At 42.7% G+C, this 18146-nt stretch overlaps 1 protein-coding gene across 2 annotated transcripts in view; it reads left to right on the forward strand.

Moving 5' to 3' along the window:
- Positions 1 to 17521, forward strand: part of ankrd11 (ankyrin repeat domain 11) — a 128561-nt gene extending 111040 nt beyond the window's left edge. Inside the window, exons 6-14 of one of the 2 annotated variants that reach the window (XM_042493521.2) lie at positions 493 to 693; positions 800 to 942; positions 1940 to 2087; positions 2220 to 6663; positions 8011 to 10690; positions 11511 to 11609; positions 11975 to 12118; positions 12240 to 12332; positions 13058 to 17521. In XM_042493521.2, coding sequence (XP_042349455.2) covers positions 493 to 693; positions 800 to 942; positions 1940 to 2087; positions 2220 to 6663; positions 8011 to 10690; positions 11511 to 11609; positions 11975 to 12118; positions 12240 to 12332; positions 13058 to 13243 — 8138 coding nt within the window. In that variant the 3' untranslated portion in view covers positions 13244 to 17521. The remainder of the gene's footprint in view (positions 1 to 492; positions 694 to 799; positions 943 to 1939; positions 2088 to 2219; positions 6664 to 8010; positions 10691 to 11510; positions 11610 to 11974; positions 12119 to 12239; positions 12333 to 13057) is intronic. The other variant, XM_042493530.2, reaches the window with a different exon arrangement.
- Positions 17522 to 18146: the final 625 nt, after the last annotated feature.

Here is an 18146-nt window from a genome sequence, read left to right on the forward strand (position 1 = left end):
TATATTTATCATTGGTGGACGAAGTCATTTGACTGTAAATGTATTAGACACATGAAACATTATTATCAATGCAACCTTGTACTTTTTGTCAGTCTGCACTGTTGACATTTGGGATAGAATAAGGTTGCTGAGGACCAATGCATAGCTCCTTTTATTTGTGTGTTAATTTCTTTGTTGCATGCCTGAAGGCATCGGCATAGATTAAGTGAGTGCGTTTCAAATATCATTTGGGACAATAGCTGTGGAAACTCAATAATGTAAATGTGATTAAGGCTTGGGTTTAATCTTGTAAATGTGATGAAATGAGCTCAAGTGAAATAGGTCTAGTGCACTGCTGCTGATTGCTAGAGTAAGATTGCCCCCTTCTGGCTGGAAGCAGTTCAAACAAGCTGTTATTCATAATAGTTGTAAACAAGATAGAAACAATGCTTAAAAATGTGTCATAAGAGACTACTTGAGCATTACAATTAATTGTCCATTTCTTACCTACAGACACAACACCAAAGCATCAGTCACAGTCCAGTCTGGGTCAGAAGGGAACGCCAAACTCTGCATCTAAAACCAAAGACAAAGTGAATAAACGGAATGAGAGAGGAGAGACTCGGCTGCACAGAGCAGCAATCCGTGGAGAGGTACGCCGCATCAAGGAACTCATCAGCGAGGGAGCTGATGTGAATGTAAAAGACTTTGCAGGTGAGAGGCTTTTTGCATAGATCGTCTTTTCCTTTCTGCATGTAGCTTCATGCATTCATTCATATGTAGCACAGACCTCTCACAAAATAATTCTTTACATTTTTAGGCTGGACTGCATTGCATGAGGCGTGCAACCGGGGGTATTATGATGTGGCCAAGCAGCTGCTGGCAGCCGGAGCAGAGGTCAACACCAAGGGTTTGGATGATGACACCCCTCTACATGATGCATCCAACAATGGACATTTTAAGGTAAAAAAAAAAAAACAACAAAAAAAACCCAAAGTGAATTACGCCGTTTATTTCTGTGTGTACTCAACATTATTGCTCATAAGAAACAATGAAAATAACATTTTGCAAATTATAGAGAAAAACAATAGATTGAGTCAGCATAAGGCTCTGAAAATGGAAAAGCTAATGTAGGTGAAGAGTCAGTAGACCTTTTAACAGAGAGACTGCATGATAGGGCCACTAAAACTCCCTTCATTAAGCTGCCTTTACTATTTATAAGGAACCAAACAATGCCGCCCCACTGTGTGATTTTTAGACTGCACGCCTGCTTCCCAGAAGCAAAATAGGCATGACTGGCATGATGTTTAACACAGCAGGCTCTACTGTGACATAAAACATACATGTTTGCAGTGCTTTGTAAACAATAACAATGGCATAGCATGTCAATAACAAGAATTTACCCTCCCTGTTATGTTGCGCCTGATCTTGTCCTCTGCTTGGAGGGTAAGGAGCTCCCTCACCTCATTGTTTTCCAAAATTTGTGGGATTTTTGTGGCTGCTGTTCTCCTCTGAGTTAGCTGCCAACTGCTGCTAGCCTCTTTTTAATTTCCTAGCAGTGGGTCACAGATGGGTCACACGTCAAAATGTCACACTGTTACCATCCATGGTCCCGTCCTGCAGGCTGTCCGTTTTACACAGACGTTGATTCAGCACTGCAACTACCTCTGCTGCCAACTTAAAGGCGAGACAACTCTGTCCCCCCCATCCCACTATTGCACTTTTTATTAGGAAAAGCAAGGCAAAATTACAGTGCATTCCTGCCTAAAACAGGCAGTGTTAAGGGGCTAGTCACTAGTTTCTCTCTTAAGAACACCCTGACTGTCATGCTCATTGATGATGCTAGTGGTACATTAACTTTGTAACCTTTGACCTCTAAAGTCTGAATCACAAGAGAACTAAGGAATACCTCATAAATTGCACCTTATTTCAATTAAGAATTTTGTTTGGTTTGTTTCAGGTGGTTAAGCTTCTTTTACGGTATGGAGGGGACCCACGTCAAAGCAACAGGAGAGGGGAAACAGCATTGAAGGTTGCCAACTCTCCAACTATGCTGAATCTATTGCTGGGGAAAGGCACTTACACCTCAAGTGAAGAAAGTTCATCAGGTATGTAATATGAAACCTTTGAGTCACCCAGTCACAGTACTGCTTTAAAGCATGCAAGTTTTTTATTGTAGCTTGGGCTGTAAGTGTTGAATTAAACCGTGTATTGATCGTACCTCTTTGTCCTCTCTGCAGAATCTTCGGAGGAGGAAGATGCCCCCTCGTTTGCCCCGTCCAGCTCTGTCGATGGCAATAACACAGACTCAGAGTTTGAGAAGTTGAAGTTGAAAGGAAAGACCGTGGACCCTCCAAAATCTGCTGTCACACCAGTCAAAGATGAATACGAATTTGACGAGGACGATGAGGAGGAACGTGTTCCTCCTGTGGACGATAAACACCTCTTGAAAAAAGACTTCCGTAAGGACACGGTCACCAAGGCCAACAGTTTCATCTCCATACCCAAAATGGAGGTCAAAACCTATTCCAAAAGCAACTCGCTCACACCAAAGAAAACTGTCAGGCGGATCATCTCTGACAGTAACAGTTCAGATGAGGACGACAGGACGTGTTTCACGCCAGCGCCTACGCCGCGGCAACAAGCCCAGCAAACAAATACCAAGACTAGAGACTCTGGCAGCATGAGCTCTAAACAACAAAAAGACAAGAATAAAGTCAAAAAGAAGCGGAAGAAGGAGAGTAAAAATAATGTCAGTAAAGAAGTCAGGTTTGGTAAAGTCAATGACAAATTCTGTACATCTGACTCTGATTGTGGAGATATGGAGAGTGAGGATGATAAGGGCTCGAACAGTATAAAGGACTCTTCTGCAACGAGCCTGAAAGACTCTGTTGGCTTTAATGCATCCTCTTCATCTTCCCATGGAAACCTAAACTCTCAGAAACAAGTCCCATCGTTAGCAGAACAGCACCCAAAGCAGTGGAGGACAGATGGCTGGAAGACTGTGTCATCTCCTACATGGTCAGATGTCAGTTCTCTCTCAGATTCAGTCAGAACGAGACTGTCCAGTGAGTCTGACTACTCCTCTGCAGATTCCAGTGTAGAGTCAATAAAACAAGTTAAGAGGAAAGCGCAGGAGAACAAAAGGAAGAATAACAATGTGCACAGTAGCACAGTAGACAAGAAAAATTCTGAGCTCTACAAAAACTCCAACGCAGACAGTGCAGTGTCCAAAACAGATGTAGATGGCAAAGTCCTGAAAAAGCATAAAGTAAAGCATAAGCACAAAAATAAGGAAAAAGACAAAGCCCCGAGTCTAGTGCTCAATCAAGACATGAATGAGAAATTTGTCAAAAGCTATTCTTTTGATTTTGACGATTCGAGGCAAAAGTCCCTAATTGTTGAGTCAGAATCACCAGCTGAGAGCAAAGTCAAGTTATCCAAACACGAAAAAGACCATTCAAAAAAGGAAGATAGGCTTTCCAAAAGTAAATCTGAGGATAAGGATTGGTCAACTGGAAAAGATCCGCACAGAACAGCAAAAGAGGAGAAAAATAAGAAAACAAAAGACTCTGCCAAGGACAAGACGAATAAGGAGGAGAGGGAGAAGCCTGTAAAATCTGACAAGGAGAGAAACGTCAAGGAGAAAGAGAAGCCCAAGGAGGATAAACAAAAGGCTCACAAAGAGGAGAAAAAGAAAAAGTCCAAGGAGAAGTCCTCAAAAACAGACAGAAAAAGTGAGCAGAAAGAGGAAAAACATCTAAAGGTAGACAAGGAGAAAAACACCAAGGAGGAGAAGGAGAAATGTAAAAAAGACAAAGCACAGAAGGAAGAGTCTGAGTATGAAGGTTATGACGTCAACAACCGTTTCCTGAACTTAGAGGACACGAAGCTCAGTGCCTCAGATGACCATCATGACAGATGGGGCTCTGAGATGTCCTCTGACTCCTCCTATGGAGAAGACAGCTGGGACGCACCTGTCAAAGAGTACAAGGAATACAAAGCCAACAACGCTGTTAAACTAATTGTTGAGACCGTTAAGGAGGAGACGAGGAGGAAAGAAAACAAAGTCAAGGACAAGAAATCAGATCACAATGAGAAAAGATCAGAAAAAGAGGCCACTTCTAAGAAGAAAGACAAAGACTCATCGGAAAAGACAAATGAAAAGAAGAAGGACTGGTCAGAAAAACAAAAATTAAACTCCAGTCACTCCGCCGAAAAAGAGAAGAAGCGGAAGGAGTCCACAGAAACAGTCAAAGACAAAAAAGATAAAGACTCTCTAGACAACAGTCGAGACCGTAAAGACTCATACGACTTCATGAAGGAAAGAAAGGACATAAAAATCAAGCAGGAATCTATAAGAGATGAATATGGCAATGATACTTTCTTCAAAGACATTGATGCTGTTGGCAAATCAGGCGACAGAGAAAGAAACCACTCTGGAAAGGAGAAAGAAAAGAAGGGCGAGGGGATAGAAAAGCGAGAAAAGACGAAAGCTGACAAGCACAAAGAGAAAATAAAAGACAGAGGAGCTGATCAGGAGAAGGATAAAAGTGAGAAAAGCTTTGCAGAAAAAACTGTCAAGGAAAAGGACGCAGACCGGGGCACCAAAGACAAAAAGGAGGGAGTCAAAGACAAACACAAGGAGTCTCATGGCAAAGACAAAGATCGAAAGATGTCCTCAGAACAGACCAAGGACAAGAAAGAAAAGGCCTCCCAAGACAAACACGCTGACAGGGAGAAGGATTTCTTGGAGGTAAAGAAAGAGGAAAGAAAACCTGAGAAAATCCGGGAGAAAACGTGGTACAAGATAGCTGACATCTTCACTGATGAGAGTGATGATGATGAGGACAGCTACAATGGTGGCATTGCACTTGTATCCGACTCCATCAGAAAAGACTCAACACCTGATCAGGATGAGCTGGATCACTTCCCCTCAGAGAAAATAAGAAAATCTTCAGCAGAGGCTAAACATAACACCGAAAAGGCAAAGGACAAAGAACACAAAGAAAAGAAGAAAGAAAAGGCCACATTTGACACAGGTAAAGAGAGGAAGGGCTCCCTTGAGAAACACAACAAAGACAAGAAAGACTCTGTAGATGCGAAACATAAGGAAAGAAAAGACAGAATGTCAGTGGACTCAAATCAAGAGAAGAAAAATAAGCAGAAACTGCTGGACAAAAGGGACACCAGTGAGGAAAAGACAAAGACAAAATATAAAGATAAACTGGACCACTCAAAGGAAAGGAAACCCTCGAAAAGTGGTGAGAATGAAAAGTCCCTCTTAGAAAAACTAGAGGAGGAAGCTATGAATGACTACAAGGACGACTCCAACGACAAGAACAGTGAAATCTCTTCAGATAGTTTCACTGACCGAGGCCACGAGCCAGTCCTTACTACCTATTATGACTCCATCAGCCTGACAGATGTGACTGAGGACAGGAGAGACTCTCTGTCCATATCTACACCCCAGGACAAGTTCAGAGAGAAAGAAAGGCATCGACATTCCTCCTCATCTTCGTCCAAGAAAAGCCACGACAAGGAGAAAGAAAAGGTCAAGAAGGAGAAAGGAGACAAACGTGATAAGACGGAGGAGATCAGAGAGTCGTACAGCCGCAGAGAGAGTCTACCTTTTGAGAAAGAGCCCATGCCTCTAGAGGCAGACCCTTACACATTCCCATATGGAGGTAAGGGTGACGGAGATGATGACTTTGATAAAACATTGGAATTTGAAAAAGAGATGTCCAAAAAGGACAAAGACAAAGCAACTGGGGTCATCAGTGACAGGACAAAGGACAAAAAGAAAAAGGAGAAACATAAGGAAAAAATAAAAGAGGAGAAGAACAAGTACATTGATGGCTTTGGGTCATTTAAACACTCTAAAGAGGATGTGAAGTCAGGGTTGAAAGATAGCCCACAGGTCACTGTTCTGAAAGACAGGTCAAAAGAAGACAGTCCCAAATTTGACATGAAAAAAGACAGAAGTCGGGATACATTGGACAAAGACAACAGAATGGATCACAGTAAATCTAAAGCGAAGGATGAAAATGAAAAGCTCACTCAGTCCAAAGACACAGTGAGAAAAGACAACCGTCCGCGTGAAAAACTCTTGGTGGACGGTGATTATCAAATGACAAGTTTTGGTCAGATGTTGAGTCTGAAAGACCAGGAGATCGAAGAGCGCCACAAGAGACACAAAGAGAGGATGAAGCAGATGGAGAAGCTGAGACCCAAGTCAGGGGACCCGAAACTCAAGGACAAGACCAAGTCCACAGAGGAAGTGCGGAAAAACCGCAGTGAGCTCTCCACAAAGAAATCCAACAGTCTGGAGTCTGGTCTTAAAGAGAAGAAGCTGAAGGATGTCGGTCTCCCGGCTCAAATGATGTCCCCAAGCAGGAAGTTCCAGCCGACAGACAGCCAAAACTCAAAGGACTGGCTGGCTGGCCACCAAATGAAGGAGAACCTCCCCGCCTCTCCCAGGCCAGATCAAAACAGGCCGACTGGTGTCCCCACACCGACTCCTGTCATCTCCTGCCCGAGCTTCGAGGAAGTAATGCAGACTCCACGGACCCCGTCTTGTAGTGCAGAGGATTACCCTGACATTATGTTGGACGGGCTGGACTGCCAGAACTCATCTGCAATGACTATGTCAATGAATGCCTGCTCGCCATCCTTCTTTGAAAGGTATTTGAACATTCAGATGTATTTTTTGAGGTTACTGTTTTGATTATTTAACAGGGTTCCCATTGTCATGAAATTCCTCAATGAGTTAGGAGATAAGCAGTGGTGGACAAAGTATTCAGATTCTTGACTTAGGTATAAGTACTAGTACCACTATGTTACAAATAAAAGGCCTGAATTGAAAATGGCACTTAAGTAAAAGTAAGTATAATCAGTAAAATATACTAAAAGTACCCAATGCAGAAAAATCAATCAAAAAAAAAAAACACACACCCAAAAAACTCAAAATTATTTATAAAATAGACAAAAACACCCCAAAATCAAAATTAAAGAAAAAACACCCCAGAAACTCAAAAAACATTTAAAAAAATCTTAAATCTTAAAACTTAATCTTCAAAAGAAAAACAGAGAAAAAAATAATTGTCTAGAAACACAAAGGAAAAACAACATCCAAGAAACTCAAAATCTTAAGAATAAAATCTAGTCAAAGTAGTTGGCAATTGATTTTCTGTTTATCGACCGACTGACTAATAAGACTAATAAAAATCCCTAAACATGTCTAGTGCTACCCAAAATATGTTCCTTGTATTGCCAATTTAAAATCCAGCGCTGCACTGTGCAACTGTTGAGCTGTCAGGTATCACATGATACACATAGACCAGATCAGCATCACCTTTTGGGGAAATGCTCATGTTGAAACAGGAAGAGAATAGGAAGAGAAAACTGTCCTCTCCAACTGAATTGCAGCGTAGATCTAACAGTTGGCTGTTTATCAGGTTGTTTTTTTACAGACACTTACCCAAACGATACCTGGATAATCAGTCAAATGTAGGTGTACTCGTAAGCAGTAACTGGCCCTTGTGTTGGGCCACTCATCCAATTAGAAGGCGCAAAATGGTGATTAACCTTAATTTATTAAAGTTTTATGAACACTCAGGTTCAGGGAAAGCTGCAAAACAGCTTAATGTTTGTGTTTTTATCTGCCAAATAGAGGTTCGGCCTCAAAATTTTGCGAATTTCCCGTCTGTGCCAGTCTGGTCTATGCAGACATATGCAGCTAGTTGGCAATGGAAAGTCTCAACAATGGAGTTATATTAGAAAGTGCCAGCAGTTTGATTATCTGCAAATGCCTGGAAAGTTTGTATATTAATAATGTGTGGTTGTATTGCTATCTAGGCCCACCCATCTTAAACTACTTAACTAAAGTGATAGGAATAGGGTAAAATATTATGGAAACGTTTTTTTTTTTAAAAACCCATCAGTGAAAATGTGTGGGAACCCTGATTTTAACTCTTGCTCTCTGTTGAATTACATATATTCTAATGTCTTGACTTTCTGTTGTCCACCCAGCAGGTACTCTAACTCCCAGAGTTTCCAGGAGGGCACATGTCCTACACCTGCGAAAAACCTCCAGCTACCACTTGTCAGCCGCTCTGCATCTTCTGATGTCCGCAGGCCTCTGGAGGATGAGTTCAAGGCTGAAGCTGACAAGTTCCTTCGACAGCAGAGCGATCCGGCAGCTGAATTTGATCCGTCATCTTCCTCCCAGACTCTTGAGGACAAATCAGCAACTGTGGATAGACTGGAGTGTCTGCCATCTCCATATTTTTCCCCCATTAGAATGTTGTCCCCTCGGCGGGAGCCAGCCCATCCGACACCAGATGTGGCAGCACCAACTCTTTCTGGCACTGAGGGCAATGAACACCTTCCTGACAGTGTGTATAACAGTTTCTTGCCAAAACCGTCTACACCAGTCCACAGGCCAGACCCCCAGGAACCCTGCTTTGACATTGCTGCACCACCAACCCCAGCTCCTGCTGCTCTGCCGCCCCTGGACATAGATGACATTTCTGAGCCTCACCACAGCGAGCCTAACCTGGTCCTGTCAGATCTTCCTTCTGTCACTGAAGAACAAGAGCAGGAAGAGGAGGACGACGAAGAAGAAGAAGAAGAAGAGGAGGACTTTGAGGATGATGGCGATATGGATGAGAGAGCTGATGGAGACCACTGTGCGGTGGAGGAGCCGGAGCAAACAAGAGAGCCGTGTTCCTTCTCCCCTCCAGTTGAGGACCCTCTGAGGAAGAGCTGGCCTGCAGAGTCTCCAGACCGGCAGGAACCAGAGGTCCAAGAGCTCTCCCCTGCACATGCTGCACCCAACCATGTAGAGAACTGTTTTGACCACAGCATGGGTTGGAACGCTGATATGGACCTTAAATCTCCCCACAGGACGTATGGGGAGATAGAGGCTGCCGTCTCCAAAATAACCAGTCCGTACCATTCAGACAATGAGATGCAGCACTTGTCTGGACACCCCTCTGTCACTCCCCCTTATGCTAACTGGAACAGGTGGCACAAAGAGGACCCAGAGGACTTTGATGAAGAGAAGGAGGCTGTGGCTGAGATCCCATCTCCAGAGAGGCCTGACACGGCAATTGATGAGGAACCCAACTATTTAAACACCTCATCATCCTCCAACAGGCTGGAGTCGTTCTTCCAGGACTGTAACAAGCCTGGCATGGAGGAGGAGAGTCACCAGATGGACACTGAGTCTCCATGTGAAGAACCTGACAGCAGACAGGCCACGCACGGCTTCAGTGCTACCACTGAGAGCCACATGGCTCCAGCTGTGGGCCCCGAGCCTGTGGTGCCCTGGGCAGACCCGTTCTCAGCTGACACAGATGAGCTGGATGACCTGGGACCGTTCTCCTTGCCTGACTTACCGTTACCAGACAAGTCAGAAGAAGCGGAGGCTAGAGAGCCAGATCTAGCTGAGCACAACAAGAGTGTGCCAACCCACATAAGACATACCATCACAGACAGAGATGACCCAGATATAATGGAGGTGGACTTACCAAGCCTGGCAAAGACCTCACTCCCTGATGGAGACTTAGGTTTACCGACCGTACAAAACTTAGTTGTACCGTCACCACATGCCAACTTCCAGCAAGAGTTGGACCCTGAGCCTCAGAGTCTGCCTGTCAACAGCTCTTTGTCTCTAACACAGCAGTTGGAAAGAAAAGGACCTTACGGAGCACCTGATGAGTCAGATCCCAGTATTTTGTACTCATCTGTGAAATCAGACGCTAGTCAGCAACACCACATACCGATCCACTCCCTCACAGAGCCGTTGCAGCTACCCATGGATTCAGTTTCCGTTGTGAAACCAGAGGTGAGACAGGAGGAGATGTCTGAGCCCGTAGCAGAACCCGTGTCGTGCAGTCCTCTTCCTCAGCTCCCGGTGGCAGTCCCCCTCTCCAGCGCAGTGGAACTACCAGACACTCAGGAGACCACAACCAAGCTAACGCCAGTAACCCTGACCACTGTGTCCACCCCTGTAGATATCCCCAAGAAGGTGGATGAAATCCCTCAAAGGATGACCCGCAATCGCGCCAAGAACAATCCCTCTGCTGCTGCTGTCCCTCCTACCTCCAGCATAATAACCTCGTCTGCCACTGCCACCCCTGTAACGACCAGTCCAACAGTGACCATTAACCCGATTCCTACCAGAACCCCGACACCCACCTCAGCCTCCTCTTTCCCAGCTCTGAAGAAGGACAAAGAATCTGTGCTCACCGTCTCCTCGAATACAAATGCAGCTGTGTCTGTATCTGCTTCTGTGACAACTTCTGCGCCAGTGGTTATCAGTAAGACGACAAAGGGTCGCTCTCTCCCGGTGGACGATGAGGAATCTCAGACCCAGCACCCACGGAAGAGGAAATTTGCACGTTCTGCTGGGCAGCAAGTCCAGGTCCAGCTGGTGAGCACGGCCATGCAGCAGACCAGAGAAATGATTCAACAGACTTTGGCTGTAGTGGTTAATGCCATCAAGCTGGACGATATTGAGCCCTACCACAGCGATCGTTCCAACCCGTACTTCGAGTACCTGCAGATCAGGAAGAAGATTGAGGAGAAGAGGAAGATTCTGTGCTACATCACCCCACAGGCCCCACAGTGTTACGCTGAATATGTGACCTACACTGGCTCCTACCTGCTGGATGGCAAGCCCCTCAGCAAGCTTCACATCCCTGTGGTGAGTTATGGTGTCTTCACCTTTTCCCTTTTTCTCACTGAGCTTGAACTCTGGACTTTATCACTTTAAAAAAAAAATTGACAAGCATTCACATGTGATGTGCTATTATGTGTAGCTTTTTATTGTGTGATTTGTGTGTGGATTTTTAAAAAATGCAGATTGCAAAATGTGTGTAAATTTAACCCAGCTACAGAGCTTTTATTTTGAACTGACATTTCTGTATTTTTTCCAGTGTGTTTATTTATTTATTGTTTTTTTTTTTTAAGTGAACGTGTGGTTTACTTTTTGTTAAGTAAAATTGAATATTGAATTTATCTAATTTGTGGATGCCATGGCTGGACCAGTTGGTAACCACTGCACTAGATGCACAGAGGGCACAGCCCACTCTGCTGAACCTGTCATGCACGAGACAACAGACTACTAAAATAATACATGAAAGAATAGAAGCAGTGGTTTGTAATAAATGTTTTAACATACTAAAATATTTTATATAAAATACAATTTAATACGATTTTTTTAAAGTTAGAAATTAAAGTCTTACATTGGAATCAGGCCCAAGACTGCTGCCGTGGGTGGGGCTCGGTGGGCTTCGACAGAAACCGTGCGGCTCATGTAGCATTCAGCCTGATATTTTAGGCCTGATCAGAGCTGTAGTGATGACGTTTAACGCAGCTTAATTCTCATAACTTATCTTTGACAGCTGTAAAGCAATTCAGACATCATACACTGCAAAATTAAATGTTAACTGAACTCGTGTTAACAGTGTCTGATGTAATTACGGTCAGAAGGTATTTGATACTATGTTGTGTTTGCTCGTCAGATTGCCCCACCTCCATCGCTGTCAGAACCACTGAAGGAGCTCTTCAGACAACAGGAGGCAGTGAGAGGGAAGCTCAGGTTGCAACACAGCATAGAACGGGTAAGAAAAACATTTTTAATTCTCTATCCTTAATTCACTCATTGCTCCCTTCCTGTTATACATACAGCAAGACACGTGATCACTATGAGCACTTCTCTGATGAAAGATCAAAGCCTGTTTTTAATAGAAATTCAAGTGAAATCTGCACAACCTCTACTTCTAGACTGAGCTGAAATGAATTGAAGACACAAATCTATTTCATCTCTCTCATTAATTAGGTGATGACCACTTCTGTGAGACATTCGTAACAGCTTTGTTGATCTAGAGCCGTTTCTATTAACCTCACCAACCAGCTCATCGGTTAGCCTGATACCCAACTTTACATCAAACATTAATTTTCTCTCTCTTTGGCTTATTTTTCACAGGAGAAGCTGATAGTTTCATGTGAGCAGGAGGTTTTGAGGGTCCACTGCAGAGCAGCCAGGACGATAGCCAATCAGGCAGTGCCATTCAGCGCCTGCACCATGCTGTTGGACTCCGAAGTGTATAATATGCCATCAGAGAGCCAGGTAGGAAATGTTGAAATAAACACTTAATTTACCAGTCAGCTGTAACTGATTTTATAAGAGGCAGACAATTATCACATAACTCATTACCTAACCTACATGGTATCCTGATATGTGTTTTCAGGGTGATGAGAACAAATCTGTGAGAGATCGCTTCAACGCTCGGCAGTTTATTTCCTGGATACAGGATGTGGATGATAAATATGACCGCATGAAGGTAAGTATCTTTACTCTGCAGGGACTTAATATGTCTCTGGTTAAAGGGATTGATACCCAGCCCCTCCAGGATGTTGTGATTGCAATAATTAATGCAAATTCAGCCAAGCCATATGAAGTCTGGGCAACTTTGCAATTTATGCCACCACAATCACAGAAAATTAGAGTATTTAAAACAGATAAAATCTAATTTCATTGTAGAGCTGTGCGCAGCGTATCTTTTTGCTCAGCCCCTCTTTTCCCCGCTCACTTTCCCTTTCTATGTCTACTCTGAGAATCACTCCGATGGGAGTGTTTAACTACAGAGTTTAGCCGCTTCGATGTCAGTGTAAGATTGTTGGGAACACTTAACAACACGATGTTGGCCACTGCTATTGTGTTAGCTGGTACTAAATGGGCAGAGAGAGCAGAAGGAGAGCAACTCACAGAGACAGTCGTTCAACAGTAGGTCAAATGCTGTTCCTCACCATCACAAATAGGTTCTGTTTTCTGGGGGAAACACTGAATGCTCATAGCATCAACACTATTTTTGCATGTTTCACTTGCCCTCTCAATTTCATTGCAAAAAACACCTAAAAATCCAGCAACATGCATCGCAAAAGCTGCTGTGAAATCAATTTAAGTTAGCAAAAATCCTAAAAACAGTCCGCAAAATCCTGGAGGGACTACATACTGTAATCTTGTCTGTATACCAAATTGATTCATGCTTTGACTTTTTTCCCTCAGACATGTTTGTTGATGCGGCAACAGCACGAGGCAGCAGCCCTCAACGCAGTGCAAAGGATGGAGTGGCAGTTGAAGGTCCAGGAGCTGGACCCGGCAGGGCACAAGTCCCTCTGTGTCAACGAAGTGCCCTCCTTCTACGTGCCAATGGTCGATGTCAACGACGACTTTGTCCTGCTGCCTGCATGACACACCTGTGCTCACAGATGAAGAGCAAACTTTGTCCGAATTACTTCTTCTCAAAGAGACTTCGTTGAACAGAACGAATGGAAAGGGCTAGCAAGTTTGAAAGAGGACTTTAGACAGGAAAAAATTATATTCTATAGAAAAAGAGTAAAGATGAAAAACTTGCTCTGGATTCCCTTCCGTGAAGAAGGAAACATGTTTTTACTGGGGAAAAAGAAAACACACAACTTGCACTTTCATCCTCAAAGTTTTTACACTTTTGTTTGATCAGAGTGTGAGAAGCAGAAACAGTTTTTGCTTTGAGGCTCTGACATCGGGACACAACTCCTCAGCGCTCAGTTTCGGTGCAACAGGGGGGACAGAGATATATTTTCTGCATTCGTTTTTGGTCCCTGCTTCAATAGACCCACCACCACAACCACGGGGAGGAGGCGTCAGAGAAGAGCTCTCCCAACAGCGTGGTGCCTGTCCTGAGGGAGGACTGAGGAGAAGCCTCCCCTGTTGACCCAGGGCTCCAGGTGGGCCAGGAGAACTAGACCGAGTCCAGCGCTGACCCAGAAGATGTCAGCAGTGCCGCGGTGCATCATGTGGATCTTCAACGTAAGACAGCTGGGATGGACAGACAAGGAAGATAGAGCCAGCCGCTGATGGTTTTGGGGCTGTAAGACCGTATACCCAGAGGACGCCCTCTCTGTTCACGCTGCACCAGGCCTAGCTAAACAGTAGTGCGACAGAGCCTGCAGCAGGTTGGAACACAGCAGAGGGCTAGCGATGTGTGTGCACGTCAGGGTCCAGCATCTGAGAGGAAGAGACTAACCGTGCAGCCTCTCAGCCTGGCTGAACAGAAGAGGATGGGCATGGATCTCTGAGGACAGACCGGAGTGTTCCTCAGCCACCCTGCTTGCTCCGACACAAACACATCGGACCGCCATGGACTGCAAAAACACCACAGGACAACCAGAAGAAACAAACATAACGAATGTTGAGATTCAAAGAGACTATTGAGAAATTGTGGTTTGGCAGGAGGAGAGAAAATATTGTTTTTGTCTATTTCTTTACTTGGGCATTTCATTGTTTCTGAGGAAGTGACTTGAAACACTACAGAGCCAATATTAGTTTAATGGAAAAAAACGAAAAGAAAAATGAAAAAAAGTTGTATTCCGTAAATTATGTACAGTTTTTATATTCGTTAACCAATGTATTCTTGCTGCCTTCTAGATAATTTATTTTGCCACACATTACTGCACAGTTGTAAATAACCTATGTACTGTAATATCACTCAGTTAAGTGTAAAGAAAAAACATAAAAGAAATAAAAAAGTATCTTTTTATGTACAGTTCACTTTTGGGCAGCACTTCCCCCCCCCTCATATCCATGGGCCAAAATGTGTACACGATTCTGTCAGTATTTGAAAGACTCCAGTGCACAGTTGTATGATCCCATCTGTAGATTCAGTTCAGGGTTAGGTAAGGCAACTCACCTGGACGTGGATCACCACAACTCACAAATAGCTGACAGAGAACACTTCTGGATTTAAAAACCACCATATAGTCCCTCAGATGTAGCAGAATAGTTGTTGAGGATTTATTTAAAGAATAGACAGAGGATTATTATTCATTGCTTTACTACACAATTATATCTGAAAAAAATTTGAACCAAGAAAATGCCTTTTTCAGTGAAAAAAAAATGTACTCATTGTTGGGCAAAGTCACATAGATATATATGGGTGGGATGAAAGTGAGAGAGATGTCATTCACGAGTACCGTGTTAATGTAGTTTCAAAATCATTTTCAGTGCTTTTAATTTACAAAAAAAATGGTCAAAATAATTCATCATCACAAAACCAACAGGACGTCTTTCAGCGCTTCATTACGTGTTTTTTTTTCTCCCGGCTTTGTCGCTTTTCACATTGAATAGACTGAAGAAGTGTAACAGTGAAAGGTTGCATTCCATATTTTTAACATTGTTTTGTCCGTTTGTCTGCCCCTTTGTCCAATTTAAGTGAGCAGCTTATTTTCATAGCTGCTGTTCCAAGTTAAATCACTAGATGGCGCCAGCGTGTCAAGAATCTAATTGGTTTCACATTAGACCTGTGGCCTTTTCACTTGAATAGGTGTTTTTAACTATATTAACATTTTTATCACAGGTTAGAGGGAGTTCACATCCCTTATAGGATTCCAGCACAACACCAAAATCATTATATTAAATCATAATTCAGCTCGAGTCGCATCGGCCTTCTAATTTTTTATCCACATGGGGTTTGGCTAGTGTTGTCAGGGATTTTAAATGTTACTTCCTCACATGACTCTGTCGTCACGCTCTTGTGTCAGGCCCAAGCAGACAGACTTAAATCTTCTCCGAATGAACCAAAAAGTGGACAGACATCAACACAAACGGCAGAGGGGAAATAAATAGCTTAATGCTGATTAGATCTTTTTTTTTAGCCTCAATTTAAAAATCCCAGTTGTTGATTTGTAATGACCTGTATTGATTCTATATCTTTTACTGGTTTTTGAAAAGCTTTCCCGACCTACCACACACACACATACACACACACACACACACACACACACACACAGACTTTCCCATCTGTGTGCGAGAGCTGCTCATGTACCTGATGGCAATATTACCTGAAACGTTTAAGTTATTTACACACTGTCAGTCAGCATAGCTGTGTATGGTATGTCTAGTCAAGTGCAATGGTTGTTGCTATTACACTGTGCAGACAAGGTGGCTAGATGTATAGTCCTGGGTATGATACACACATCCTGGTTGGTATACATAGGCATAAATATTTGGATACAAATAGCCAGAAAGTTTTGAAAAACCCCTGTTTTTTTTTTTTGTTTTTAATTTCTTACACAGTTTTTGGGGGACGAGGTTTAAGGGTGTCTTTTGTTCACAGAATCCTTGTGTGTTTTTTAGCTCAGTGTATGTAGTTTTGAATGTTGTTGTGTTTATCTTTAGGGTTTGTTTTTTTTTTTGTTCCTGTACAAAGCATAAACTCCAGTGGCATGTCAATCACGTTGCTTATCGAGCAGAATGTATACCGTTACTATGCCCAGACCGACCACACCCTCTCACTATTGTTTACAAAACATCAAGTGTGTTTTTCCGTTTTCATGTGTCACCTTTTTTAACGGTTGAAGCCCTTGCCTTTGTTTTTACTTCTGTAATCAGTCATTTATTTGAACCACAAAGGCTTGAAATGGTGATGGTCGACACGCCGCTGCACAGAACAACAGACTAAACACATCCATCAGCGTTGATTCTCCAGTGTGAATATTCAGCTAACAAAAACTGATTTCTGGGTAAACTGAATACAAACAAACATCAGCCCTCAGATGCACAGTAGAGCACTTGGCCGTGGTGATACAGATGCTAGCCTGACGCCACCTCAGTCAGCAACATATTACCTCTACTCTCCTCACATTCACTCATAATGTTTATTTTAGATTTGTTATTTGTTGTTTTTTCTTACTGGACATAAATAAACATAATTGCTATTTTTTCATTCTATAGAATCACGATTTCAAGCCTTTTTATTTCTAGTTTTGTTTATTTTTTAATTAAAACCAAGACTGTAGCTATTTCTTTGTTCCTTTTTTAGAGTGGAAAATGACTAATAAAAAGCATGGAGAACTACTCTTTAATTGGTGAGAAATAACCTATTTATTATCTTTTTGTTTTTTTTTTCTGACACCTGTGGTATGTTTTGTTTTGAAGTTGGTCTCCGCTGTGTAAATTTTCCTCCATGTAATGCGTGAAAGAGACATACTGTACATAGCTCTGTAAATAAAACCTCCCAGGACGTTTTGCACCCTACTCTTTGTACTAGTCTGAAAAATTGCGTAGAATGTGGGGTTCTAACAGCAACGAGCTGCGTGCGCTTGCTGCAGGTGATTATGATGTAACAATGTAACATTTTTTATTTGTACAATGTAGTTTATTTGTGTACATATTGTTGGAGCAGCTAAGAGGGGCGGGGGGTGGGGTATATGAGGGGGGAGGGTTGTTGATGCTATTGTCAGTGCTGTAACAGAAATCCAGTACTTTCACCTCTAGCTGTTGTTGATTTCCTGCAAAAAAAATAAAGACAAAAAAAGGCATAAAAAAACAAAAATGCGAGAAACTGAAAATGAGGATGGATGGGGAAAAAAAGATTAAAACTGAAAAGTAAAAATTCTAAATTGTTATTTTCTACAGTTGCATGTACAGAGAGCGCGAGAACTGCTGTTGTTCCTCAGAGATTATGTTCGTTAATAAAATTTTGAAATATTACCTGCCGTCCTCTGGTTTTTGATTTTTTTTTTTTGTCTGTTTGTGTACAGTAGATGTCAGTCACTATACTCCCAGTTTCGGGAAGTGAACTGGAGTTAAACCCTGAAGTTTAACAATGTACTGCAGTGGCAGGGGTCAGCAGCAAAACAGATTTTAGCCACCTAAAAAAAGTTTAAGTGAACATTAAATTGAGATCATTTTTACTGCTTTACCTTTCCTACGGGGAAGCTGTGAACAGCTTCAGTTACTTATTTATTCTGTCGTCAAAGCCATCAAAACCTATGGAGAAATCTCTGAACACAGGAGTTGCTGATCTGTCGTACAATTTTGGTGAATCTGAACAAGCTCTTTTAACTGTTTGGGGCAGATGTAGACCAGCAGCTCTTATGTTCAGGGAGCTAAAATCACTTTTTTTCTCAGTGGCATCTGGCGAGAGAGACATATAATAGCTCAGTTAAGCAAGTTTTAATTAATCAACCCTTTAACCCCTGGACTGTCGTCAGTTTTCTTGTGCTGCATTTAGATGGTTTTCACAAGCATTTAATTGCTGAAACCTGAGGAAATGGTTTGACTTCTTTCAGAACACAGGAAAAACATAAAGTACCACTTGGCAAGAAATGTCCCG

This window comes from Plectropomus leopardus, chromosome 1, assembly GCF_026936395.1.
Source record: "Plectropomus leopardus strain MGB_pleo_1.0 chromosome 1, ASM2693639v1, whole genome shotgun sequence".
NCBI classification, from domain to species: domain Eukaryota; kingdom Metazoa; phylum Chordata; class Actinopteri; order Perciformes; family Serranidae; genus Plectropomus; species Plectropomus leopardus.